Raw genomic sequence first — 26,259 nt, 5'->3', positions numbered from 1 at the left:
TTTTCTGAGAGTTAACAATCATCACCTGAGTTTTATATTATGAGTCTTTTCTAGCAGCATTTATTTATTTTGACAGGCAGAGTTAGTGAGAGAGAAAGAGACAGAGAGAAAGGTCTTCCTTCTGTTGGTTCACCCCGCAAATGGCCTCCACGGCCGGTGCGCTGCGCTGGTCTGAAGCCAGGAGCCAGATGCTTCCCATGTGGGTGCAGGGCCCAAGCACTTGGGCCATCCTCCACTGCCCTCCCGGGCCACAGCAGAGAGCTGGCCTGGAAGAGGGGCAACCGGGACAGAATCTGGCGCCCCGACCGGGACTAGAACCTGTGCTGGCGCCACAGGTGGAGGATTAGCCTAGTGAGCTGCGGTGCCGGCCATCTAGCAGCATTTAATACATCACTCAAAAGAACAAGTCTTAACTGAGAAATACAGGATACTTCATTTTCACAGTAATTTTAAGTCCCAGTAATGAAAACTATAATAAGACAGCTTTCTCAAAGGAAGTTAACATTGATGAATCCAGTGCAGTTTTGAATTTGAGATGAAAAAAAAATCTTGTCACATCCAACTGGACTGTCTCGTCTTAGTCTGTGTCTTTGGAAAGAGTTACTCCTTTTTATTAGTTGTATGGTTGTTATGCAGCCATGGAAGGAAAAAGCTGAACATCAAGATCATCAGCAATATTCCTGAAAGACAAAATACAGTAAAAACAATCTATAAAGAAATTCATAATCACTAATTAGGTATAATTTAAGATTATTGACATTTACATACCCCCAGAGATTTGGAAAGTTATGCTTAAAGAAGTATGTCAATTCTACATGAAACATGATAGATATTTTAATATAAATTCCTAAAAATAATATATAGTAAAACCAGTAGAATCTAAATCATGAATGCAAAGGACAAATAAGATCCTAAGACTTAAAGTTTTTTTTAAAGATTTACTTATTTGAAAGAGTTGTAGAGAGAGGTAGAGACAGAGAAATATTGTCTATCTGCTAGTTTTACTCCCCAGATGGCCACATGGCCAGGGCTGGGCCAAGTTAAAGCCAGGAGCCAGGATCATCTTCTATGTCCCCCGTGTTGGGTAGCTGGGGTCCAGGCACTTGGGTCATACTCTGCTGCTTTTCCCAGGCAATTATCAGGGAGCTGGATCAGAAGTGGAGCAGCTGGGACATGAACCGGTGCCCATACAGGACGCCGGCATTGTAGGCAGCTGTTTTACCCACTATGCCACAATGCTGGCCTTTAAACATTTATTAAAATTTTAATTCTGGCTCCATTACTGTCTTGCTCAGTGAGAAAACCTGAACTTGAGTCTCTGCTTCTTTCTCAACAGGGTAACAACACTTCCTGTCCCTCTCTGTACCAGTATGTCCCCAGAGAATAAAGTACTGAGAACACTTTTGAGTTTTCTTTGGAATCCTCAAATAACAATATTAGATTACTTTCTTCCTTATCTCATTTTTAAATCAATTTCGGTCATTAACAGCTTTTAAGATCTATCAAGCAAAATATTTAAAACATTTTAGTAAGCTGAAATTTTAAATCTTAAGTATGTTTAAAATTTCACTAATTAGTAAATCTTCATTTCTTTTTTTGTTTGTTTGTGTTTTTGTTTTAGTTTTTGACAGGCAGAGTGGACAGTGAGAGAGAGAGACAGAGAGAAAGGTCTTCCTTTGCCGTTGGTTCACCCTCCAATGGCCGCCGAGGCCGGTGTGCTGCGGCCGGCGCACCGCGCTGATCCGAAGGCAGGAGCCAGGTGCTTCTCCTGGTCTCCCATGGGGTGCAGGGCCCAAGGACTTGGGCCATCCTCCACTGCACTCCCAGGCCACAGCAGAGAGCTGGCCTGGAAGAGGGGCAACCGGGACAGAAGCCGGCGCCCCAACCGGGACTAGAACCCGGTGTGCCGGCGCCGGAGGCAGATGATTAGCTTATTGAGCTGCGGCGCCGGCCAGTAAATCTTCATTTCTGAGACTGCACTACACCAGACAAATCTAGCGTGTAGCTGCTTGTTAATTTTTCAATGTGAAATAGGGATACACCGGCCGTGGCGGCCATTTGCGGCATTTGCGGAGTGAACCAACAGAAGGAAGACCTTTCTCTCTGTCTCTCTCTCTCTAACTCTGCCTGTCAAAATAAATAAATAAATAAATGCTGCTAGAAAAGACTCATAACATAAAACTCAGGTGTTGATTGTTAACTCTCAGAAAACAAGATGAGACAGGGAGGGAAGGTGATGGATGATCCTAAAGAAATACATTCTTCATGTATTTAAAGTTCTAGGTAGGTCAGTTTAAATTCAGATTAAGAATCGGTTTGGGGCAAGGAGGGTGTTTGGCACAGCAGTTAAGAAGCCACTGTGATGGCCACATCTCATATCAGAGTGCCTGGGTTCAATTACTCTGTTCCAATTCTAGCTTCTTACTAACAAATACCCTGGGAGGCAGGCAATGATAGCTTGAGTATTTGAGTCCATGCTGCCCATGTGGGAGACCTGGACTAAGTTCTGGTCTCCTGGCTTGGTCCTGGCCCACTCTGTCTGCTGTTTGAGGAGTGACCCAGCAGATAAAAGATCTCTTTCTGTCTCTGCCTTTCAAAATAAAATGAAATAAGATTTATTTGAAAGAGCTAGGAGAAATCTTTCATCTGCTGGTTCACTCCCAAGATGACTACAGTGGTCAGGGCTGGGCCAATCAGGAGCCCAAGCACTGGGGCTACTGTTCCCTGCTCTTCCCAAGCCATTAGCAGGGAACTGGACTGGAAGTAGAGCAGCTAGGACATGAACCGGCATCCATATGGGATGCCAGTGTCACAGGCAGTGGCTTTACCTGCTGTGCCACAACACTGGCCCCTTCTCCCCAAAAAATAAATAGTTAAGTGAGTTTTTGTCATATGGAGATTTAGAATTACTTTACTTTTGTTTGACAGAAACTTTTAAGATTTGGCTAGCTTTTGTATAGCAAGATTTTTAAAAGATGAATCTGTAACCAGTGACTTTAAATGGAAAAGAAAATCAGAAGCAATCCCTGTAACCGCCAATTTTGTCTTTTTCTTTATAAAATATTACATTTTCTTTTTTTTTCTTTTTTTAATTAAAAAAATTTTTTTTGACAGGCAGAGTGGACAGTGAGAGAGAGAGAGAAAGGTCTTCCTTTGCTGTTGGTTCACCCTCCATTGGCCACTGCGGTCGGCGCACCGCGCTGATCCAATGGCAGGAGCCAGGTACTTCTCCTGGTCTCCCATGGGGTGCAGGGCCCAAGCACTTGGGCCATCCTCCACTGCACTCCCTGGCCACAGCAGAGAGCTGGCCTGGAAGAGGGGCAACCGGGACTGGAATCCAGTGTGCCTGTGCCACAAGGTGAAGAATTAGCCTAGTGAGCCGCGGTGCCGGCCCAAGATATTACATTTTAAAAACCTTTTTCAAAAATGGAATTGCAGTTCCATAAAAGCAAATTTGCCAGTTTTCATTATATGAAATATATGAATTAGAGAATTTGGGAAGATGGCAGGAGCTATTAGAGGAATGATAATTCTCTGCTGTGATAAAAAATCATGAAAAAGAACAAGGACGATGACTCTCAAAAATAGTTTGTTCCCCCACTTGTTCAAGAAGGGGCAGGTGTTTACACTCGTTTTCGAAATGCCCTTGTCCCACATCAGAGTGCCTGGGCTCAGTACCAAGCTTTGGCTCCTGACTCCAGCTTCCTGCGGAGGCAGACCCTGGGAGGCAGCAGTGATGTGTTGACTCAAGTACTTGGGTTCTTGCCACCTATGTTGGAGACCTGAATTGAGTTCCAGGCTCCTGGCTTCAGCCTAACCCAGTCCCAGCCATTGCAGGCATCTGAGGGGTGCACCAGCAGATGGGAGCTCCCTATTGCATCCTCTCTTTCTCTAATAAATTAGAAAGGGGAAGAAGGTGGATATTTGGGGATTCTTTCTTCCATCTCACTCTGTGCTATTGCCTAATGTAGCTTTGACAGTGGGTTTTTGTTTTGTTTTGCTTGTCTCTTAATTCTATAAGTAACTCTTGTAAATGATAATTTCTTATTTTTCTATTCTTAGAGCTTAATTGTGAGTTTATTTCATTTGGAGCCTTTTTACCCCAATGGGAATATAACTTCAGTAAATGACAATTCTAAAAACTGCCATATTTATTGAAAGATGGCTTTACTGTTTCACATTCATAAGACTCATAAAGAAGTATAGGAACATACCTCTTTTTTTTTTTAAGGGAAAGGGTTTGTTGGGGGAAACCTAACAGACTGGAGGGAAGGGGCAAAGAAGGAAAAAGAGGGAGAAGGAGAGCATAAGGGGGGGGGGGGAGAGAGAGAGAGAGAAGGAGATGGAGAGAAAGAGAAGGAACATCTCTCTTTAAACCAAAAGATAGAAAAGTTTTTGTCAGTTCTGTTAAGAAAAAAGGAACAGTAGTTGTGGCCAAGTGATTTAGGCCACTGCCTATGCTGCTTCCAGTCCAGCTCCCTGCTGATGTGTATGGGAAGGCAGCAGAAGAAAGCCCAAGGAATTGGGCCCCTGTCACTCACATAGGAGACCTGGGTGGAATTCCTGGCTCCTGGCTTTGGCTTGCCCCAGCCCTGGCTGTTGAGGCCCCTGGGAAGTGAACCAGCAAATAGAAAAAAAAATCTCTCTGCACATAACTGCCTTTCAAACAAATAAATGAATCTTTTTAAAAAAAGATAAAAGCTACAAGTTCTGAGGCTAACTAAGAATCTTTTTAATGCTTATTTTTAACAAGGTAGAAAGGGTTATATGTAATTCAAAAAAAGTTTGATCCCAATTCTTTTTTTTTTTTTTTAAGGTTTATTTATTATTTATTTGAGAGGCAAAAGCAGAGAGAGAGAGAGAGGTCTTCCATCTACTGGTTCACTTCACAAATGGCTGCAACAGCTGGAGCTGGGCTGATCCAAAGCCAGGAGTCAGGAGCTTTTTCCAGGTCTTCCATGTGGGTGCAGGGGCCCAAGGACTTGAGCCATCTTCTACCGCTTTCCCGGGCCACAGCAGAGAGCTGGATTGGAAGTGAAGCAGTGGAGACTCAAACTGGTGCCCATATGGGATGCTAGCACTGCAGGCAGCGGCTTTACCCACAATGCCACAGCGCCAGCACCCATCCCAATTGTACTGGTGAGAAATTCCTTGGTGGCTGGTGCTGTCTCTGCTGCTCCACTTCCAATTTAGCTCCCTGCTAATATGCCTGGGAAAGCGGTGGAGGATGGCCCAAGTCGCCTGCACCCATCCCGCATGGGAGACCTGGATGAAACCTCTAGCTCCTGGCTTCAGCCTGGCACAGTTCCAGCTGTTGTGGCCATCTGGATGGCCATCTCTCTGCCTGTACCTCTTTAACTCTGCCTTTCAAATAAACAAACAAAAAAATAAATAAGAATATATGTTGGTTTCAAATAAGATGTACTGAGAAAATTTTTTCAAATTAAAAACTACCAGTAGTCTGGTCCAAAATAACTTCGTTTAGGCCAGCACTGCGGTGTAGTGGGTAAAGCTGCTGCCTGCAGTGCTAGTATCCCCCATGGGCACCTGTCTCTCTCTCTCTGCCTCTACCTCTCTGTAACTTTGCCTTTCAAATAAATATATAAATCTTTAAAAAAAAAAAGAAAAAACCTTCTTTAACTTCAATGATCTTTTTTAACTTCTTAAAAATAAAAAATAAAAATTTTTAAAAGAAAAACTACCAATATGTAAAAATCAGAGGGGAAAAAAGCCACTATTACCAGCATTTTAAAATGTAGGTTTAGGGGCCGGCACTGTGGCTCACTTGGTTAATCCTCCGCCTGCAGTGTCAGCATCCCATATGGGTGCCGGGTTCTAGTCCCGGTTGCTCCTCTTCCAGTCCAGCTCTCTGCTGTGGCCCGGGAGGGCAGTGGAGAATGGCCGAAGTGCTTGGGCCCTGCACCCACATGGGAGACCGGGAGGAAGCACCTGGCTCCTGGCTTCAGATGGGCGCAGTACCAGCTGTAGTGGCCATTTGGGGAGTGAACCAATGGAAGGAAGACCTTTCTCTCTCTCTTTCTCACTGTCTATAACTCTACTTGTCAAATAAAAAATAAAAAAATGTAGGTTGTATGATACTCTTCATATTTAGGCCTGGAGACATACTAAGCATAATACACACTAAATGTAAGATAAAGAAAGAGAAGATGAGAGGAGGAATAAAGCCCATTCAAAACAGCTGTGCCAATGCTCCTTCTACATGTGCTTTTTTTTCCCCAATAAGAAATGAATGAAAAAACACAGTGCTAATAACAGAAAGAAGGGGGAAGTAGTGGAGGGGCAGGCTTATATTCATTTTATAATGAATAAGGCCTCATATTCATTTACAGTAGTGAGTTTAGGGCTTAAGATGTATAAATAAACAAAACCAAAAAATGCCAATAACTTAAGGAAACACATAATATGCTTATAATTACCATATAATTTTTTCGTGTTATTTGACTCATCTTTATAGAATATTTTTACATATCTGATCCAGTTAGAAATAACAGGAATGGAAACTGGATAATTTAAAAACTCTGTTTACTTCAGGTACTCATTGGTTCATGAGAGGCTTTTGTGCAGAATGAGTCAAGTGAACTAAAGACATTTTATCTGGAACTCACAAATTTGATTTTAAAAAACTAGCAAAAATGATTATTATTATATCACTTTCTTTGCTTTCTTATCTCTAAGTATCTTAAAGTGATATCATACCTCGAGCTGACTGCCCTTCCCTAGATAATTTTGTTTCTTAGAAGATAAAAAGTTTTATAGGACACTGCACAAAATACTATTTCAGGCATGCTAACCACCTTTTTCATTTTCTTTTTTGACCTGCTCTAGCTTTGGAAATTGACATGGTACAGTGACATTCCATATCATATTTTAAAATACTCTAATCTGTTAGACATATTAAATAAAAATATGCTTACCTAAAGAAGGAGCCAGCCAATATACTATAAAAAATTGAGGGAATGCTTCATCAAAACATGAAAAATGTAGTGAAAGTGCCAAAGCTGGATTAAATACAGCTCCCGTTAGACTTCCTCCTGTAATACATTTTAAACAAAGTGACTCCAAAGGATATAGCTTACATTTTCATTGAACTAGAAATGAATTGGTTATTAAATATAATTTTTATTTTAGATATTTAAGTATTCTATGCTCTTCCTTTGCAGAATCGCCAGAGTTTAATGATAGATTATAGATTAGAATATGCCAAGGACACAACAGAAAAAAGACGACATTAAGGTTTTTTAGCTTGGTGATTCTCCTATATACTTTAAAATACATATTGAAAGCAACTATGTTCTATTATTGTTCCCACAGTTTTCTAAATTAGAGCCGGCTGCTGTTAACATTTATCAATTTAAATGAACAAATAATAATAAAAATAAAATGAAAAGAGGGTTAAAATATAGTATCCTAGAATCCTCCTGGCATTAGCATATCTTTATATTGAAAACAAAAGTAAAAGGACCAAAGCATTTTCGCTAGTTCTGTTTTTGACAACAGAGCCCTTAAGAAGTACAACTCAATAAAGTGGTTGTAAAAATTTAAAAGCAGTGACTGAGTACTCATGAAAAATAAACACAAATTTTAACTATTACCTACTCTTTAGGATTGATGTCCTGGCTCTAGGGTAATCCTGACATGGACCTAGAATTTTATAGTTCTGGCAGGTAAGGAAAGGCAGAGGAGGCTGGATGACTGTCCAGCAGTACTCAGCCGACCTGGGGCTCTGCTTTTCAAACTATAAGGCTAGGTACAAACATCTGCCCCATTATCAGTCACAGAGATAGACCCAAGATCTTAACAAGTTCAATGTACACTTATAGCATGTTGTCTTCATAAAATACAGTAAAGTAAAATTGGACATCAAATGACCCTTTTGCAAGATTTCACTGATGAGGTTTCATACTTGATAGGTGAAGAACAATGTAGCTGTGTGGAGAGGAAGATATTGAGCAATGGACTTAGCTCACTCTGTGGCTAAGAGTTTTTTCCCAAAATACAGGCCTCACAGCATGATTCATATGTGTGCTCTGGCAACCATTAAGTGACATCACCTCATGGACCTTCAAAATCATTCTTGAATGGTCAAGTCCTGGAATGTTAAACCTGCAGCTGCCAGAGGTCAACAGAATTGTTTGCTTGGCAGCTGGTCATTGCAGTTCAATGCCACAAAAACGACTGAGTTCCTGTGTACTAGACACCACGGGCAGAACGATAAGGACTCACACAGATTTACAATCTAATGTACTGTGACCTGTGACTTCAGGTGTTTGTCAGAAAAAAGGGACTCAACCACTGGCCTCGTAGTTTACTTCAGTATCGTAGGCCAGGGTACACTGAAGATTCTCCATCAGGTCTAAGATGAACAGTATCAGCCTTAGACCATCCTAAAACTGCTGCACTTCCTCACCCTGCCGGTTCTGCTCAGTGGGACTTGGTGGGAGCTGTTCCTCCTACACCAGAGGTAGAGTTTGTTTTCTCTCTCTATAATATGACCTGGCTTTGTGACTTGTGTTGACAGAATGTAGCAGACCCGACACTGAATTCTAGGTACAAGTCTCAATAAACCCATCAGTTAGTTTCCACTTTTTGCTCTCTTGGAACAATGCTGAGACCATGTAAGTAAGCTGCTGTCGGTTGCTGGAGGATGAGAGGCCATGTGGAGAACCAAGGCTCCCATGTAACAGCTGGCACTAACTGCTAGACATACGAGTGAGGGACCTTGGCTCTTCCAGTCCCCCTGCTGTCCCGCTGAATGCAACTTCATGGGTGATCTCAGAGGAACTGTCCATTTAACCCATGGAATCATGAAAAATAATAAATTGTTATTTTATGTTTTGTTACAACATTTATAGTTAACTGATACAGAAGCTTGTTTCAGGCATGAGTTCTGTGTTACTGAAAACCCAAAATATGATATTAGCTTTACTGTTTTATTGAATAAGTCTGTTGTGGGGACCTAGCCTATGGTTCGCAGCACCCTTGGCCCCTAACCACTAGATGCCAGAAGCACACCCTGTCCCTACATTATTAACAGTCCACTGTCCCAAAGAAACACTCGTACTTATATGTAAGAAGATCTATACAGAGTTGTTTATATAGTCACAAGGAACTAGGAAAAACTTCAGTGTCCATTCACAGAAAAACAGCTAACTAAACAAGTATATTGCTACTTTGGAATATCATGCAGTACTTTTGAAATACTGAGAGAAATATCTTTATTAACAAAGACCTCCGAGATATCTCATTGAACAACCACCACCAAAAAAAGCAAACTGCAGTGAGTAAGGGATGATACTTTTTGTAGTAACTCAAAAGAACACATATGAGGGTACTTCAGAAGCATAGAAAATGATATAAAAGAAGTTCATGTGTCGATTTATTGTAACATGTTTTTCTTGAAGTTTTTGAAGACCCCTCATGTGTATCAATATGATTTTTACAAGGTCTTATTATATGTATAATAGGTGCACATAGAGTTTGGAAGGACATGACACATACCACATGCAAGAAGAATTACCCTTAGTGGGCAGAGGAGGCAAGAAAGGAGGGGGCTGGGCATGCAGGGTGGCAGTCAAAAGGAACCTCAGTTTTTCACAAAGAGAACCGACTAATGTATAACTAAACATGATGTTCTAAGAGTCCACAGGCACAAAACTACCCGGAAATGGCTTCAGCAAGCAAATTGCTATCTATTGACATTTAAAGGGAAGACACCATAATAGTGCATGTTGAAGAAGAGGGATCACAGAGAGACCCAGCTGGCTGGTTGCCAGGACAGCATTAACCTGGTGAAATTACCACAGCTAAAGGCTTTGGTACTCCAATCTGCTGATTCTAGACACTAATGATTCTTAATATTCCTAAGGAGAATCACATTCTGGGTGACAGAAGATTAGTAGCTAAAATCCCCTAAGACTCGTGTATTAAGTTACCAATTTGTGGTGGAAGATAACCAGCCCTTCTCAATAACCAGAATGTTTGTCTTCGCTCTCCAGGGTGCCCATTTCCTGGTTAAGTGGCCCCCCTGGAAAGCCACATCCATCATCAGAAGTTATTTGGTGAGCATGTAATCAAAGCAAAAGCAGAGTTGCCAGGCCATGGTGAATCTGATAAAACATCACTATCTCTAAGGAGAAGTCTGCTTGTTTTCCCCAGATTCAATCTCTATCCCACTCCCCTTGGATAACCTTGGGCAGATGCTTTTAAATGCATTTCCGAACACTTTACTTCTCATTGCTGGTTTACAGTCTATGATAAGCTAATGGTACTGAACTAGCTGTTTTTAGAGTAGTTATTCTGGTAGACCTGGAAGAAAGATGTTAGACTGTTTTCAGATGTTGGAGGGAACACTTAGGAATTTACGTAAAAAAAAGCAATTAACCTTGACTTCTATTTGGAACAACTGTGTTCCAAAACTGTGACTTAAATCCGTAAAAAAAATCCTGGGGAGTGATATGGCTTAGTGCACCATTTCCCAGAGCAATTCCTTTCTGAATGCTCCTAGAAAAAAGGGTCTCAGAGTTTGAAAATCTGTGTGCCACATCCTCTTGGAATCTCACACTATACAGAGGACAGTCACGGTTCTGTGAGTGGGACCTTAAAATTACTAAATGTGTTTAATCCAGTGTTTCCCAAACTTACCTAGCAACAGGATCCTTTTGTAAGTAAAGCATTTTTCACTTGTGGTAAAATGTATAATATTAAATAATGTCATCCAGTGATCTTTATTTTCACAATGCTGTTTGACCAGCAATATCTATGTGGGGCTTCGAAGAGTTCATGGACAATATGTATTATGAAAAACTGTGTGCATTTCCTTTTTTTTTTTTTTAAGATTTATTTATTTTTTTTGAAAGAGTTATGTAGATAGAGAGGAAGATAGAGAGATCTTCCAACTGCAGGTTCATTCCCCGAATGGCTGTAACAGCCAGGAATGGGCTGAAGCCAGAGGAGTCATGCACTTTTATTTTATAGATCAAAATAAACTTTTGGTTACATTTTAGATGAGCGTTTTGAAGTACCTTTGTATTTCCAAAAACTTTCTATCAACACAAACAGAAACTGTACCCTTTAAGTAAAAGTTCCCATTCCTCCCTCCTCTCCAGTCCCTATGAATTTTATTCTACTTTCTGACTTTCTTAATTTGGCCATTGCATATATTTCATACAGCTTTTCTGCTATAAAAACAGGTACAAAGAGGGGCCAGCACAGTAGGTTAATCCTCTGCCTGTGGCGACGGCATCCCACGTGGGCGCTAGTCCCGGCTGCCCCTCTTTCAGTCCAGCTCTCTGCTGTGGCCTGGGAAAGCAGTGGAGGATGGCCCAAGTGCTTGGGCCCCTGCACCCCCAGGGGAGACCAGGAAGAAGCACCTGGCTCCTGGCTTCGGATCAACGCACCTCCGACTGTTGCGGCCATTTGGGGAGTGAACCAACGGAAGGAAGACTTTTCTGTCTTTCCCTCTCACTGTCTGTAACTCTACCTCTCAAATAAACAAACAAATAAAAACAGGTACAAAGAAAACCAACTTCAAGATAATCAACAGAGGAAGGAGGGACATAGGTATGTTTTATTATTTCAAAAAAAAATCTTGAGGGCAAGTGTTGTGGCTCTGGGTTAAACCACTGCTTGGGACACCCACGTCCCACATCTGAGTGCTGGTTGAGCCCCAGCTATTCTACTTCCAATCCAACTTCCTGCTAATGTGCTGGGAGGCAAAGATGATTGCGGAAGCACTTGGGTTTCTGCCACCCACGGGGAAGACCCAGATAGAGCACCTGGCTCCTGGCTTCAGCCTGACTGTGCATTGGGTGTTGCCAATAACCATCTCTCCCTTCCCCATTTAACTCCCTCTCCTCCCACCCCCAGTGTCTCTCTCCCTTTCCCTGCTCCCATCACACTTCATTGTCAGCATCATCAGTGTGCTCCTCCAAAGTTACAAAAGCATACCCAGTAGTCAGCTACTCAAAGGAATGAATTTCGGGATGAATCTTGAAAATATTAAACTAAGCAAGACACAAAGAACAAATATGGTATGACTCCACTTATATGAAATGCTTGTTTACTAAAGGTTATGGCTAAAGCAGAAATACTCCTTTTATATGCAAAAGTAGTTATGCCACCATTCAGCCCTGTATACAATAAAAATTTGAAATTTTTTTTATTTTTGTGGCTTATTTATTTGAAAGGCAGAGTGATAAAGAAAGAGGGAGAGGCCTGCGCTGTGGTTCAACAGGCTAATCCTCCACCTAATGGCGCCGGCACACCGGGTTCTAGTCCTGGTCGGGGCGCCGGATTCTGTCCCGGTTGCCCCTCTTCCAGGCCAGCTCTCTGCTGTGGCCAGGGAGTGCAGTGGAGGATGGCCCAAGTGCTTGGGCCCTGCACCCCATGGGAGACCAGGAGAAGCACCTGGCTCCTGCCTTCGGATCAGAAGGAAAGAAAGAGAGAAAGAAAGAGAGAAAGAGAGAGAGAGAGAAAGAAAGAGAGAAAGAGAAAGAGAAAGAGAAAGAGAGAAAGAAAGAGAGAAAGAGAAAGAGAGAAAGAAAGAGAGAAAGAGAAAGAGAGAAAGAAAGAGAGAAAGAGAAAGAGAGAGAAAGAGAGAAAGAGAAAGAGAGAAAAGAAAGAAAGAGAAAGAAAGAAAGAAAGAAAGAAAGAAAGAAAGAAAGAAAGAAAGAAAGAAAGAAAAAGAAAGAAAGAAAGAAAGAGAAAGAAAGAAAGAAAGAGAAAGAGGGAGAGACATAGAGAGCTTCCATGGGCTGGTTCACTCCTCAAATGCCTGCAATTTCAATTTACATCCAGAACAGGTAAGTTTAGAAAGCTTCCCACGTGCTTCTAAAGCAGACAGAATGTCGGCACCCACTGCTCTAGTGCTCTCTTTGCTTTCTCCCTCTCCTCCATCCATCAGTACCCACATTCCAAAAAAGAAAGAAAAAAAAAACAACAGTGTTTTGGATCCCTTAAATCGATATTTACAAGTTCTTTCCAAGAGTGTTCCTTACATTTATCTATAACTTCAATATTGTTTCTCATCTCAGAATTGTTGTCACATGAAATAGGGACATAAACATATAATATATAAAGTATTATTTACAGAATCATAGCTAGTAAAAGAATAAGGACAGACTCGTGAACTTCAGAATAGTTCTTTTTAAATATCGCAATTTTTTACTGCCTTTCATTGTATAAATACAGAGATAAACTGGCATAACTGTTTCTGACAGGGGTGATTCTCCTCATAGGATATTTCTGCTTTAGCCAAAACTTTTAGTAAATAAGCAACTATTCACCAACCCTTCAAATGTCCCTCTCTCCTATACCATTTATTTTCATCTGCGTTTATTTAAAATAAATGAGAAGGGATAATAGATTGGGAAGTCTCATTTCTACAGCCGCTTATGCTTAGGACTTGCTCCTACTCACAGTTTTACTTTTAATGGGCAGAAGACAGACTATTACTGCAAATGTCCTGCCTCCAAAAGACTTCATAACTCAGATTCAGTCCCAGTAAAGACACACTGTTGTAACCATTTTAAATAATATATCATTAAGCACTTTTTCTGTTTCCTTGTCCCATGTAGAATATCTTCATTACCCACTGCATCTGAGATCTGTCGAGGTAAAGAAATCGTTTAAAAAGAAATCCACCCATTTCTGCAGTTACTTGTTTTTTAAAAAGTATTTTAATTTTAAGCATGTTTTAACTTTACGCATTTCTTGGTAGGCTATTTAAAAGTTAACATAACTCAGAACGAATTATTAAGGAAATAAGAAATGGCTTTAAGTAATTTGTAGAGAAAGACTACAAAACTGAACTACAGAATTTCTGCTCCCTGCTCGTATTACTAGCCAATCATCTGCCTTGTGCTTTCAATTGGAAGGAACTTTTTAAACCCAGGATCCTCTTTCAGTGAGAGTGTCTTCAGACACTCTATAGCTATAGAGCTATAGCACCTTGGCAGGAAGAAAGAGGTAACTGAGAAGTTACCCTTTTCTCTCTCACATTCAAACCATCCCTCTGTAGGCTATGTGAACCCTTGGCAACCTCTCAGGAGATCTGTTTCAGCTCAGACGTATCTCTGAGGGTTCAAATGAGGGCTGTGTGGGCTCCTTGAGCTAATAATGGGCTGCGAAATGGGGATACCAATGTCTGCAACACGGTGGAGGAGGGGTTCAAATGTGTCTGATAAAGCACTCAGAGCCTCAGAACAAAGCGTTCCCCAGACGTGCCAAGTGTTTGGTGGGAAGGACAAACCTGCATAGACCAGAAAAGTGATGAGCGCAGCCAGCAGGTGGATACGGAGTTTGGACCGGACTTCCTGCGAGTGCAGCAGAGCGCTGTGGAAGATAAAGGAGCAGATGGCCTCTGAGGTGACAGCTTTAGGCAAGTCGACGTGGATGGGATGCTTGCAAGCCAGGCTCCTCTCGCTGAAGTGATACTTGGCCAGCCCCAGGCTCCACAGGGCGCCTATGCAGTACCTGCTGGCTAGAGCGCCAAGCAGTTGAGCCAACAGCCTCACCGCACCCATCTCTGGGGACATTTCCCCCAGCAGCATCTGCATCAAAACGCCGCACGGGTTGCAGGAGGTGCCCACCAGAGTCAGGCCGTGCACCAGCGAGAAGAAGTAGATTAGCGTTAGCGTCCAGGTTGGGTGTGCGGGGTCGTGCTCGCTCAGCAGTTGCAGCTCGTGTGTGCAGCAGCAAAGCTGGAAGGTGGCTATAAACTCCAGCACGAAGCCGTGGGCCGTGGGTTTGTGCAGCTGCTGCCGGGCGACCACGCGGGCCAACCCCACGAATAGCACGGTCGACAGCATAAGGCCCAGCGAGGTGCAAGTGTCCCGCACCTCGGGCCAGAGACCCAGCAGCGCCGACATGGCTTCTCCGTTTGCCTGGCCAGGTTGCCTGCTGCGGCTGGCAGGGAGGCGGTCCAGGCGCCGGAATCCAAAGTCCGCAGCCCCGCCCCCTCCTCACGCCCCTCGGGGCGGGTCGATTGGCGGCGGGGCGTCACGCTGGCAGGTTCCTCCCCCGCTCCCCGGCTCGGTGCTGGGGTGTTGGGACCCGAGCCGGGACCGAGCCGGGGAGGAGGGGAGGCGAGGAGAGGGGGCCAACGGTCAGCCCAGCCAGACACAAACACGCCCTCCACCGCCTCCCTTAGCGACTGGAAGCGGACGCGGGTGGGGCAAAGCGCGGAGGCACGCCGTGCGGCCGCGGGCCACTGCGCACGCGCACTGTGGTCCGTGCGCCCGGGGGCGGGGAGGGGGAGCGGCCAGATCTGGATCCGAGGACCGCGGGCTTGGCGGGAAAGCGCGCTCCGGTTGACCCCAAACGTGAAACTAGAACTGTTGAGCCGCGAAGGTCCCTCAAAGTTTTCTTAATGGGGCGCTGGGGTTGAAGAGACGGCCGTTCAGCGCCAAGGACGGAGGTGGTTTAGTGAGAGCAGAGTTGGAAAACCAAGGTTTGACCTGTGTAAGGAAGGGCGTGCCCCAGGGGCTCTTTGAGCCTTAGTTTTCTTCTGACTAAAAGAAATTGTAATGGTAAAGTATGCATGGAGTGTGCCATTTTAACTATTTGTTAAAGTATTCATTTGAGAGACAGCCTCTGTCTACTGGTCAACTCCCCAAATGCTGGCCATGAATTAGGCACAGAGGCGGAAGCCAGGAATTCAATCCAGGCCTCCCATCAGAGTGGCCAGTCCCAACTACCTGAGCCAAAATGCACTGCCTCCCTGGGTCTGCGTTAGCAAGAAGCTGGAATCTGGAACCCAGGTAACCCAGGTAGTCCAAAGTGCAACTTTGCTGTCTTACTGTATAGACCCAACACCACCCCCATTTCAACTATTTTTAGTGTGTAACTCAGTGTTGTTAATTACGTTCACCTTGTTCAACTGCCATCAGTAAGTCTTGAATTTGGTGATTTTTTTAAAAGATTGTTTGAAAGGCATGAATTGTTTAAATATAATAATTTAAAAGTTAATATATGCAACCGCATCCCATGTAGGAAGGAAGCACAAAGCACAACTCTGGGAAATCTTGATCTGCTGTGGCACACGTGACCCACTCGTGATTTGTTTTTAAAAACAAACCTTTAGCACAGAGCCTCGCACATAAGAAGTGTCAATAAGTGGTAGCATGAAGCTGGAACAGGAGATTTCGGGAGCCCAAGTCCATTGTCTCCACCCCACTCCCAGCAGCTCTCTTGCCTTGGGGGGTGGCCCACTGTGGGTGCAAAGTGGAAAATCATGTCTGGCATAACCTCAGACTTTGCACCTAGCAAGGAATGGTATCCTGGTTTCGTTGGAGTTCCAGACGCCTCAGCCCTCTTCATCTTCTGCTCTGCCTCCACCTGGCTCTACTGACCAAAGTCCACACTTAACAGAGCTGGAGGGGGAAGGAGAGAGGAAGGAAGGTGAAGGGAATAATTAGTGCTTCAAGTGATAGAACACCTGTAAGGTCTTTTTTTAAAAATATTTATTCATTTATTTTGAAAGAGTTGGAGAGACAGGGAGAGAGAGAGAGATATCTTCCATCTGCTGGTTCACTCCCCAGATGGTCACAATAACCAACACTAGGCCACACCAAAGCCAGGAGTCAGGAGCCTCTTCCTGGTCTCCTACATGGGTGCAGGGGCCAAAGCCCTTGCACTATCCTCTGCTGCTTTCCCAGGCACATTAACGGGGTACTGGATTGGAAGTGGAGCAGCTGGGACTCAACAGGCGCCATATGGGTTGCTGGCATCACAGGCGGCAGCTTAACCCTTACACCACAACGTTGGCCCCTAGGACTATATTTCTAAGTGGCTCCAGGAGTCATCCAGAGAGACGTGAGAGACACCAACATTGCCCAGTTCCCAGGCCTGGTTCAAGGGTGGTGATTCATTGCCAGAAAGGAGAGGGGACTGGTGAATAGAGCAAGTTCTCTGCCATTTAGATCACTTTCCAGACCAGCCCCCAAGGATGCATGCGTGTCTGGAGTCAACCAAATAGAAACATCCATTCAGAGGAATACTGTTAGTATTAAGGGATGAGCTGTTCACAGTAGCCAAAGGTGGAAGCAGCCCAAGCTGTCAAAAGTCAGGGGGCGGATGACAAAAAACCTTAATATGCATTTCTCCAAAGAATATATAGAAGTAACCTGTAGGTACTTGAAAAGATGCTCAAGAACTCTTTAGGACAATGCAAATCAAAATCATGAGATACCAACCACTTCATACCCATTTAGGATGGCTATTATCAGTATCAACAAGGCAATGACAGTGTGTTGGCAAGGATGTAAAATTGAAACACATGTATATTGTTGGCTGAAATGTAAAATGGTACAGCTGCTATGGAAAATAGTGTGAGCTGTTCCCCCCAAAATTAGACAGCAGGGTCGGCAATTTGCCTAGTGGTTAAGATGCTAGTGAAGACACCTGGGTTCCACATTAGAGTACCTGAGTTTGGTACCTGACTCTGGCTCTAGACTCACTTCCTGCTAAAGCAGAGCCTGAGAGGCAGTGCTAATGGCTCAAGTAATTGGATTCCTGCCATCCACGTGAGAGACCTGATTTAATTTCCCAGTTTTGGCTTTAGGCCAGCCCAGCCTCTGCCATTTGTGGGCATTTGGAGATGGAACCAAGGGATGGGAGCTTACTCACTCTGTCTGCTTCTCAAATCGATGTTAAAAAAATTTATTTTAGTTAAACAGAATTATTATATGATCCAGCAGTTTCATTTTTAGTTTTAGTCCTGAAACAATTGGCTGCAGGGTCTCTAAGGGATATTTGTACACCCATGTTTATATAAACATTATTTACAATAGTTAAAAGTGTGGAAGCAGGGGCCGGTGCCGTGGCTCACTTGGTTAATCCTCCACCTGCAGTGCCGGCATCCCATATGGGCGTCGGGTTCTAGTCCCGGTTGCTCCTCTTCCAGTCCAGCTCTCTGCTGTGGCCCAGGAGGGCAGTGGAGGATGGCCCAAGTGCTTGGGCGCCTGCACCCACATGGGAGACCAGTAAGAAGCACCTGGCTCCTGGCTTCGGATTGGCATAGCTCCGGCCGTAGCAGCCATTTAGGGGGTGAACCGACGGAAGGAAGACCTTTCTGTCTCTCTCTCTCTCACTGTCTAACTCTGTCAAATAAAACAAACAAACAAAAAGTGTGGAAGCAGGGGCCAGTGTTGTGGCATAGCAGATTAAGGTGCTGGTTAAAGTCCTGGCTGCTCCATTTCCGATCCAGCTCACTTCCCACTGGCCTGGGAAGGCAGTGGAAGATGGCCAGATATTTGGGCCCCTGCACCCATGCGGGACACGTAGAAGTAGCTCCTGGCACCGCCTCAGCCTGACCCAGCCTTGACCGTTGTGGCCATTTGGGGAGTAAGCTAGCAGTTGGGAGGTCTCTTCCTCCCCACCCCGTAACTCTGCCCTTCAAATAAATAAATAACTCTTTAAAAAGATAACTGTGAAGGCAGCCCATGTGTCCATTGACTGATGAGTGGATGAACGAAATATGGGATATACACATATTGGAATGTTGTTAAGCCTTAAAAAGGAAGGAAATTCTAACAACATGTTACAGTATAAGTGGATCCTGAGGATGTTATGTCAAATGAAATAAGTTAGTCAAGATAAATAGTGTATGATTTTACTTATATAAGGTACCTAGAATAATCAGATCACAGAGATAGAAAACAGAATGGAAAGTTCTAGGGTAGAAGGTAATTGATTAGAATAACGAGGAATTACTGTTTAATAGGTATAGAGTCAAATTAAGAGAGTTCTGTAGATGGATTGCATTGATGCTTGTAAAACAATGTGAATGTACTTATGGCACTGCGTATACACATACCATATTTGGATATGGTTAGAATTATACATATTTTACTGCAATTTAAAAAAAATTTAACAGATACATAATCAAGCTAAAGTGTTTGTTCTTTTTTTCTTTTTAAAGATTTATTTTTATTTTTTTGAAAGGCAGAGTTGCAAAGAGAGAGAGAGGTTTTCCATCTGCTGGTTCACTCCCCAAATGGCCATAATGACTGGGGTTGGGCCAGATGGAAGCCAGGAGCCAGGAGTTTACTCTGGGCCTCGCATGTGGCTGCAGGGACCTAAGCACTTAGGCCATCCTTCACTGCATTCCCACACCAATTAGCCAGGAGCTGGATCAGAAGTGGAGCCACCAGGACTGGAACCGGTACCCATATGGGATGCCAGCACCACAGATGGCAACTTAACCCACTATGCCGTAATGCTGGTGCCATCATACTAAAATCTTAAATATGTATTGATAAAAACACCAGTCTGAAAGAGTGCTATATGATTCTATTTATATGACTTTATGGAAAGGGGAAATGATAGAAGTAGAAAACATCATAGGGGTTCCGTCCTGGAGGATTGAATAGGTGAAGACAGAAGATATTTTAGGGTGATGAAACTTTTGTATGATACTGTGATGGTAGATTTATGATGCTTTGCATTTCTCACAACCCACAGAACCTTAATGTTTGCACTTTTTTTTTTAAGATTTATTTTATTTATTTGAAAGAGTTACAGAGAAAGGTAGAGACAGAGAGAGAGAGAGAGGTCTCCCATCTACTGGTTCACTCCACAGATGGCTGCAACGGCCGGAGCTGCTTGCACATTTTGAAAAATAATTTAAGGGCCAGTGCTGTGGCATAGTGGGTTAGGCCTCTGCCTGTAGCACCAGCAGCCCACGTGGTCGCCAGTTCATGTCCTGACCTCTCCTCTTCTGATCCGGTCTCTGCTTGTGACCTGGGAAGGCAGTGGAGGTTGGCCCAAGTGCTTGGACCCCAGCACCCACATTGGAGACCAGGAGGAAGCTTCTGGCTCCTGGCTTCCGATTGGCCTGGCTCTGGCTGTTGCAGCCATTTGAGGAGTGAACTAGTGGATAGAAGACCTCTCTCTCTCTGTCTCTCCCTCTTTTTGTCTGTAACTCTGCCTCTCAAATAAATAAATCTTAAAAAAAAATAGCAGATTACAGTATCCCAAAATGGAACCAGCCCCAATAAATCTCTTTGAAGTCTGTTAAATATAAAACATAGAAATCTATAAAACCTATATACATATATATGGATATATGTATTTGTCTACATGCATACTCCAAATGAAACTTAATGGCCTTGACCAAAGAGTATTTTGTTTTTGTTTGTTTATTGCTTTTTTTATTCACTTGAGAGGCAGAGAGAGAGACAGACAGACACAGACAGACCTCCTATCTGCTGATTTACTTGTAAATGTCCATAACTGACTGAGAGCCTAAAGCGGGAGCTGGGAATGCAGCTCAGGTCTTTCCCAGGAGTGGCAGAAACTCACCTACTTGAACATCACTGCTGCAACCTCCCAGGCCCACAGTAGCAGGAGGCCGGAATTGAGAACCAGAGCCAGACATCAGACTCAAGTACTGTGATGCTATGGATGTCTTCACTGGCGTCTTAACCTCTAGGCCCAATGCCGACTCTTACTTTTGCTTTTTTAATAGAAGTTAAAGCTAAGTCCACAGATGCCAGAACTCCCTTTCATTTTTCCTAATCTATTAGATATACAAATCTCAACCAACCGGTTTTTCAACTCCCCTTATGTCATTAGAGATGAGATTGGTAGTTTGGATAAATGCCTACATCTCCAATTTTGAGTTCAACAGGTCAAACCTGGATTCATACCAGAATTATCCTGCTACCCTCCCTCACATGTGGAGAACCTACCTTGAAATGTTCTAAATCTCCCCTCTTTTGGCTGGGACAGACCAGGACTAGTGATTTTCTCCAGCTGGGATGCTCCAACCTGAGTTTGTCCTTTCAGGTTCTCTCTAACATTGCCAGTGCCTGGCGTCAACCCAGACGTCTGAGGAGCTCCAGCCCTTGTACCTATGGAGTTGTTTCAGAGCTCGGTGCCAGGCTTCAGATCTAGAAGGAAGCCTGTGAGAAAAATCATCCCTACTGGCCAGCACAATGTCTCTTTAACAGGGTCATGTAAGATTAAGTCATCAGATTTTGTGAGACTCTCGCTCATAGTGTGACACTGAGTTGCTGTTCCTTAGCTCTTTGTAAGTCTTCTTTTTTATGTATCTTGGAGTCTCTGCTGTTTTTCTACCACTGACCATTGGAGTTGAGTTGCATGTGTGGGCCTGAGTATTGGTAATTGTGCATCTATTCTCTGACCACAGGAACAACTCTATCAATAGCACCCAAGGGTGACAGGAGTGGTAACGGGTGCCTTTTACCCTATATATTTCCTATGGCTGGCATCCAAGACAATCACATCGCCCCTTCTGCAAGGTTACACCACATGTCAGGTGATCCTCAGAGTACTGTCAGGCCTTTATCTTCTTGGGATAGGCCCTTCATATTGAGTCATCTCTTGCTCCAGGCAGTGTGAGGATACTGTGCTCTTCCAGCTAGGTTTAAGGAATGCCAGACAGTAAGACAGTCTTTGTGCAGAACAAATCCCTCATCCACTCCACTGCTTGATGGAAGGCAGAGGTACCATCCACATTGAGAAAGATCACACTTGAGGAATGCAATGATTACAGCCTGAAGAACTCAAGAGATGGGAAAAAAAGAAAAAGAACTCAAGAGAAACAGAGTTTAAGTAACTTAATATTACCAGAAAACGCGTTGTCATTTGCCTTTCCATGCAGACTTTTGGGTAAGATCTGCATTCATGGTTATTACTAATGAAGCATAGTAAGTCTTTATGATAGAGTCATTGGAAGCCATGGTGGTATGATTTAGGGAGCTATGGCATGAGTAAATAGTTTAAGAAAATCAACAGAAACAAGATATGTGTTGTTTCAAACAACAATAAACAAGTTTCAGAGTTATGGCATTGGGAGTAATAACAGCAATGCTATCCTTTTTCAGGAGTAGGAATGGTAACTTTGAAAATGTGTACCCTGGGAGGCAGCAAGTGATACCTCAAATATATGGGTCTGGGTTCCTGGCTATTGTGGCCATTTGTGGAGGAAACTAGCAAACTGGAAATCTCTCTCTCTGCCTTTCACATTAAATAAATAAATACAAATTTTAAAATAAAAGACAATATGAAAACGCAGTTCCTGGATCTGAACAAGAATGGATGCTACTTGAGCATTCCAAAGAATCTTCTGTGCTCTTACTGTGGACGGTAAGCAAATGGCTGTACCTAAGGGGCTGTTCTCTATTATCCTAAATCTCCATCCATAAATCAGTATACCACACATGAGCCTATACATTTTGCAGGGCATTTTAAGCTATATTTTTTAACAGACACACACAGGGACCTTCCACCTGCCAGGGGACATTTAGCATTATCTGTAGAGAAACTGTTGATCATCAGAGCTGTGGGGCTGAGGTGGGGGAAGATGTGCTGCTGGAATCTTGTGGGCCTTGGCCAGTAATGCTGCTACAATACATGGGAGGACAGCCTATCTGACCTAAAATGCCATTAGTTTATAGGTTGAGAATCACTGCCCCGAGGCATCCCTACTTTAGTAAAATTTCTAGGCTAATCTGTTCCCTTAGAACAGTGTAATTAGAAAGAAGCCAGATTCCAGGCTTGTCCTCCACAGTGCTAACTTATAGATCCTTTCTCAGCCATCTAGTTTTGCTCACTTTTCAACAAATGGTGAGTCCTGCTCTGTGCTGGGTGCTGTGAAAAGCATCAGGAACAGATAAGGTCTCTGTCTTCTGAGTGCTTATGGAGGGGTAGGGAGTCAGAAAATGCTAACTATATAATGAGTTTATGTAAGAGGTTCTACAAATTAAAACTTAACAAAAGGGATAGGAAGTAGGGCTGGTTGTGTGTGCTATTGTGCTGGAAAAATTGTTCACAAAACCCAAGGGGAGGTATTTTGTATTGCAGTACCCATGACTGTGCACATGCTGAAATGGGGGGTTCGTTGGCCAATATACATGTTTTTTAGTAAGATTATTTTATTTATTTGAAAGGGAGAGTTAAAGAGAGGGAGCCTGGGCTGAAGCCAGGAATCTAGAACTCCATCTTGGTCACCTGTGTGGGGAGATCATTTTCATTTTACAGATGAGAACATTTGAAACCAGATAAGCTAAGTAGCTAGACAAAGATTGTACACTACTAGCAAATAGAAGAAGATGACAGCTTTGTTATTTTGTCTTCAGTTCTTTTTTTTATATATATATAAATTAACCCATTTATTATAGGCTGCTGATGTCTCATATGGCATCTCTACTGGTCTTTCAATTCTTTCAGTCTTCTGATCGCAGACTTCACTGTGACGGCAGAAGTAGTGTTGTATGTCCAGGCACCACCAGCCACTGTTTTCATGCAGGAGCCACAGTGCCAGATCCCCACGGCTCGTCTCTTCATCTTGGTTTTGCCGCAGAAGGAGCAAGTGTACTTGGCATGCTGGCTGATCTCAATCTTCTTCACCATCTTCCGGAGGGAGGCGCCATAGCGGGTCCCGTATTTACCCACGATCCCGACCTTCTTGGTGCGTTTCGCCATAGCGCCGCCACCTAAGTCCAAGCCCAGAGAGATTGTCTTCAGTTCTTAACAGTTTTCTCTGCTGTCATTAATTCTTTCTTAATATATTTGGAGAACGGAAGGTATTTGGCTCACTAGTTAAGATGCTGCTCAGGACATCTGTGTCCCATATCACAGAGCCTGGATTGAGTCCTGGCTCTGCTTTTGCTAATGGACACCCTGGGAGGCCGCAGATGATGGCTCAAATTAACTGAGTCCCTGTCACCCATGAAGAAGACCCACTTTGAGGTCAGGGGTCTTGGCTTCAGCCTGGCTCAGCCCTGTCTGCTGCGGGCATTTGGAGAATGAACCGGTGGATGGAAGCGTGCACTCTCTCTCTCTTTTCCTGCCATTCAAGTAAAGTGAAAGTAAATGTTTTTTTGAAGTTATTTGTGGAAAAACAAAATGATGCTGTGGGTAGGGAGGCCTTAGCAAATGGCAGAGTGGCAGGTACGGCTGGCTAGAATTCTGTCTGCTGTGTTTTCAGTTGGGTTACAGCCTGGCGCTGCAGAAACTGCCACAAGATGGCAGCAGCTTACACTCATTTGTTGGGTGACCTTGGCCAACTTTTTCAGCTTTAAAAAAAAATACTTAATGAAAAATGTATCAGGTAGACCCCATATTTAGAAAGGGATTCAATTAAACACAAATTCTCAGACAAGAGAATAGACTCTGAGAATAATGTGAAAGCCCCTAAATTCACAGAAGGATTCACCCATTCATAGGCTTTAGGATTTTTTTTTCTAAAGACTTATTTATTTATTTGAAAAGCAGAGTAACAGGGAGAGACAGCTCTTCCATCCACTGGTTCACTTCCCAAGTGGCTGCAATGGCTGGAGGTGGGCTGGCCCAAAGCCAGGAGCCAGGAGCATCTTCTGGGTCTCTCACATGAGTGGCAGGGGCCACATTAGCAGGGAAGTGGATTGGAAGTGGAGCAGCCAGGACTTGAACCAGCACCCTTAGAGGATGCCAGCATTGCAAGCGGTGGCTTTATCTGCTATATCACAATGCCGGACCCCAAGAAACCATTTTCAATACCATGTGGAATTTATGCAAAATAGTGAAACCCAGTGATGAAAGTTTCCATCTGGGGCATCAGAGAGACCTGAGTTAAAATTCCAGCCATTGCGGCCAACTGGGGAGCGAACTATCAGATGGAAGACCTCTCTCTCTCCCTCTCTCTCTCTCTCTGCCTCTCCTCTCTCTGTGTAACTCTGACTTTCAAATAAATAAATAAATCTTTAAAAAAAATTCCAGCTCAGAAAATGGGCATGTAACCTAGCAGTTAAAATGTAGGTAAGGACACCTATGTTGCATATCACAGTCCTTCCTTCCTTCCTTCCTTCCTTCCTTCCTTCCTTCCTTCCTTCCATTTTTATTTATTTGAAAGAGTTACAGAGAGGGGGAGAGGGAGAGGGGGAGGGAGAGGTCTTTCATCTGCTGGTTCACTCCTCAAATGGGTGCAATGGCCGGAGCTGAACCTATCTGAAGTCAGAAGTCAGGAGCTTATTCTGGGTCTTCCACGTAGGTGCAGGGACCCAAGGACTTGGTCCATCTCCTACTGCTTTCCCAGGCCATAGCAGAGAGCTGGATTTCAAGAGAAGCAGCTGGGGCTTGAACTGGCACCCATATGGGATGCCAGCACTTTAGGCTGGGGCTTTAACTGGCTGTGTCACAGCACCAGCCCCACAGTGCTTGGTTTCAATATCTGCCTCTGAATTTTTTTTTTTTTTTGGACAGGCAGAGTTAGACAGTGAGAGAGAGACAGAGAGAAAGGTCTTCCCTCCATTGGTTCACCCCCCAAATGGCTGCCACAGCCGGTGCACAGCGCCGATCAGAAGCAAGGAGCCAGGTGCTTCCTCCTGGTCTCCCATGTGGGTACAGGGCCCAAGCACTGGGGCCATCCTCCACTGCACTCCCTGGCCACAGCAGAGAGCTGGCCTGGAAGAGGGGCAACCGGGACAGAATCCGGCGCCCCAACCGGGACTAGAACCCAGAACCCGGGGTGCTGGTGCCGCATGTGGAGGATTTGCCTATTGAGCTGTGGTGCCGGCCCTGCCTCTGGATCTTGACTCCAATTTCCTGCAAATGCAGACCCTGGGAGGCAACACTGATGGCTCAAGGAATTGGGTCCCTGCCACCCACATGGGAGACCTAATTGAGTTCCTGGTTCCCAGCTTCGGCTCCACCCCAACCCTGGTTGTTGTGGGCATTTGAGGGATGAATCAGCAAATGGGACCTCTCTGTCTCCCTCTCTGCCTCTTAATTAATTAATTAATTAAACAATTCTAGCATAAATACTTCACAACATGGTGTTGGGCAATTGAAAAAAAATTTAAGATTTATTTATTTGAAAGTCCAGGTTACATAGAGAGGGAGAGACAGAGAGAGTGAGCTTCCATCCACTAGTTCACTCCCTAGATGGCCTCAACATCTAGGGCTGGGCCAGACCGGAGCCAGGAACCAGGAGCTTTATCCAGGTCTCCCACATGGGTGGCTAGGTCCCAAACACTTGGCCCATCTTCTGCTGCTTTTCCCAGGGTAATTAGCAGGGAGGTAGATCAGGAGAGGAGCAGCTGGGACTTGAATGGCTACTTATATGGGATGCCAGCATCATGGGTGGCAGCTTAACCTGCTTTGCTACAATGCTGGCCCCTGAAAATCTTTTTAAGCATTTCTTTTTCTTTCTGCTTCAGATACTATTATTTATTTATTTTTCCCAAAGAAACCTTTTATTTAATGGATACAAACTTAATAAGTACAATTTTAGGA

The 26,259-nt window shown here is 43.9% G+C and overlaps 2 protein-coding genes across 2 annotated transcripts; both read right to left on the bottom strand.

The window, feature by feature from the left end:
- Nucleotides 1-30: 30 nt before the first annotated feature.
- On the bottom strand, nt 31-15,221 carry AQP11 (aquaporin 11). Its single transcript, XM_002708676.5, has 3 exons — nt 14,270-15,221; nt 6,936-7,052; nt 31-680 (listed from the first exon to the last, which is right to left on the bottom strand). Exons 1-3 carry the CDS (start codon nt 14,886-14,888, stop codon nt 601-603), a joined length of 816 nt encoding a protein of 271 aa, XP_002708722.1. The 5' UTR covers nt 14,889-15,221; the 3' UTR covers nt 31-600.
- A 7,905-nt stretch (nt 15,222-23,126) lies between these two features.
- On the bottom strand, nt 23,127-23,498 carry LOC100351807 (large ribosomal subunit protein eL43). Its single transcript, XM_002708677.5, has one exon. The coding sequence runs from the start codon at nt 23,467-23,469 to the stop codon at nt 23,191-23,193; it is 279 nt and encodes a 92-aa protein (XP_002708723.1). The 5' UTR covers nt 23,470-23,498; the 3' UTR covers nt 23,127-23,190.
- Between the last annotated feature and the right edge of the window lie 2,761 nt (nt 23,499-26,259).

This window comes from Oryctolagus cuniculus, chromosome 1 (assembly GCF_964237555.1).
Source record: "Oryctolagus cuniculus chromosome 1, mOryCun1.1, whole genome shotgun sequence".
Taxonomy (NCBI): domain Eukaryota; kingdom Metazoa; phylum Chordata; class Mammalia; order Lagomorpha; family Leporidae; genus Oryctolagus; species Oryctolagus cuniculus.
This window is presented reverse-complemented; position numbering and strand designations above follow the sequence as displayed.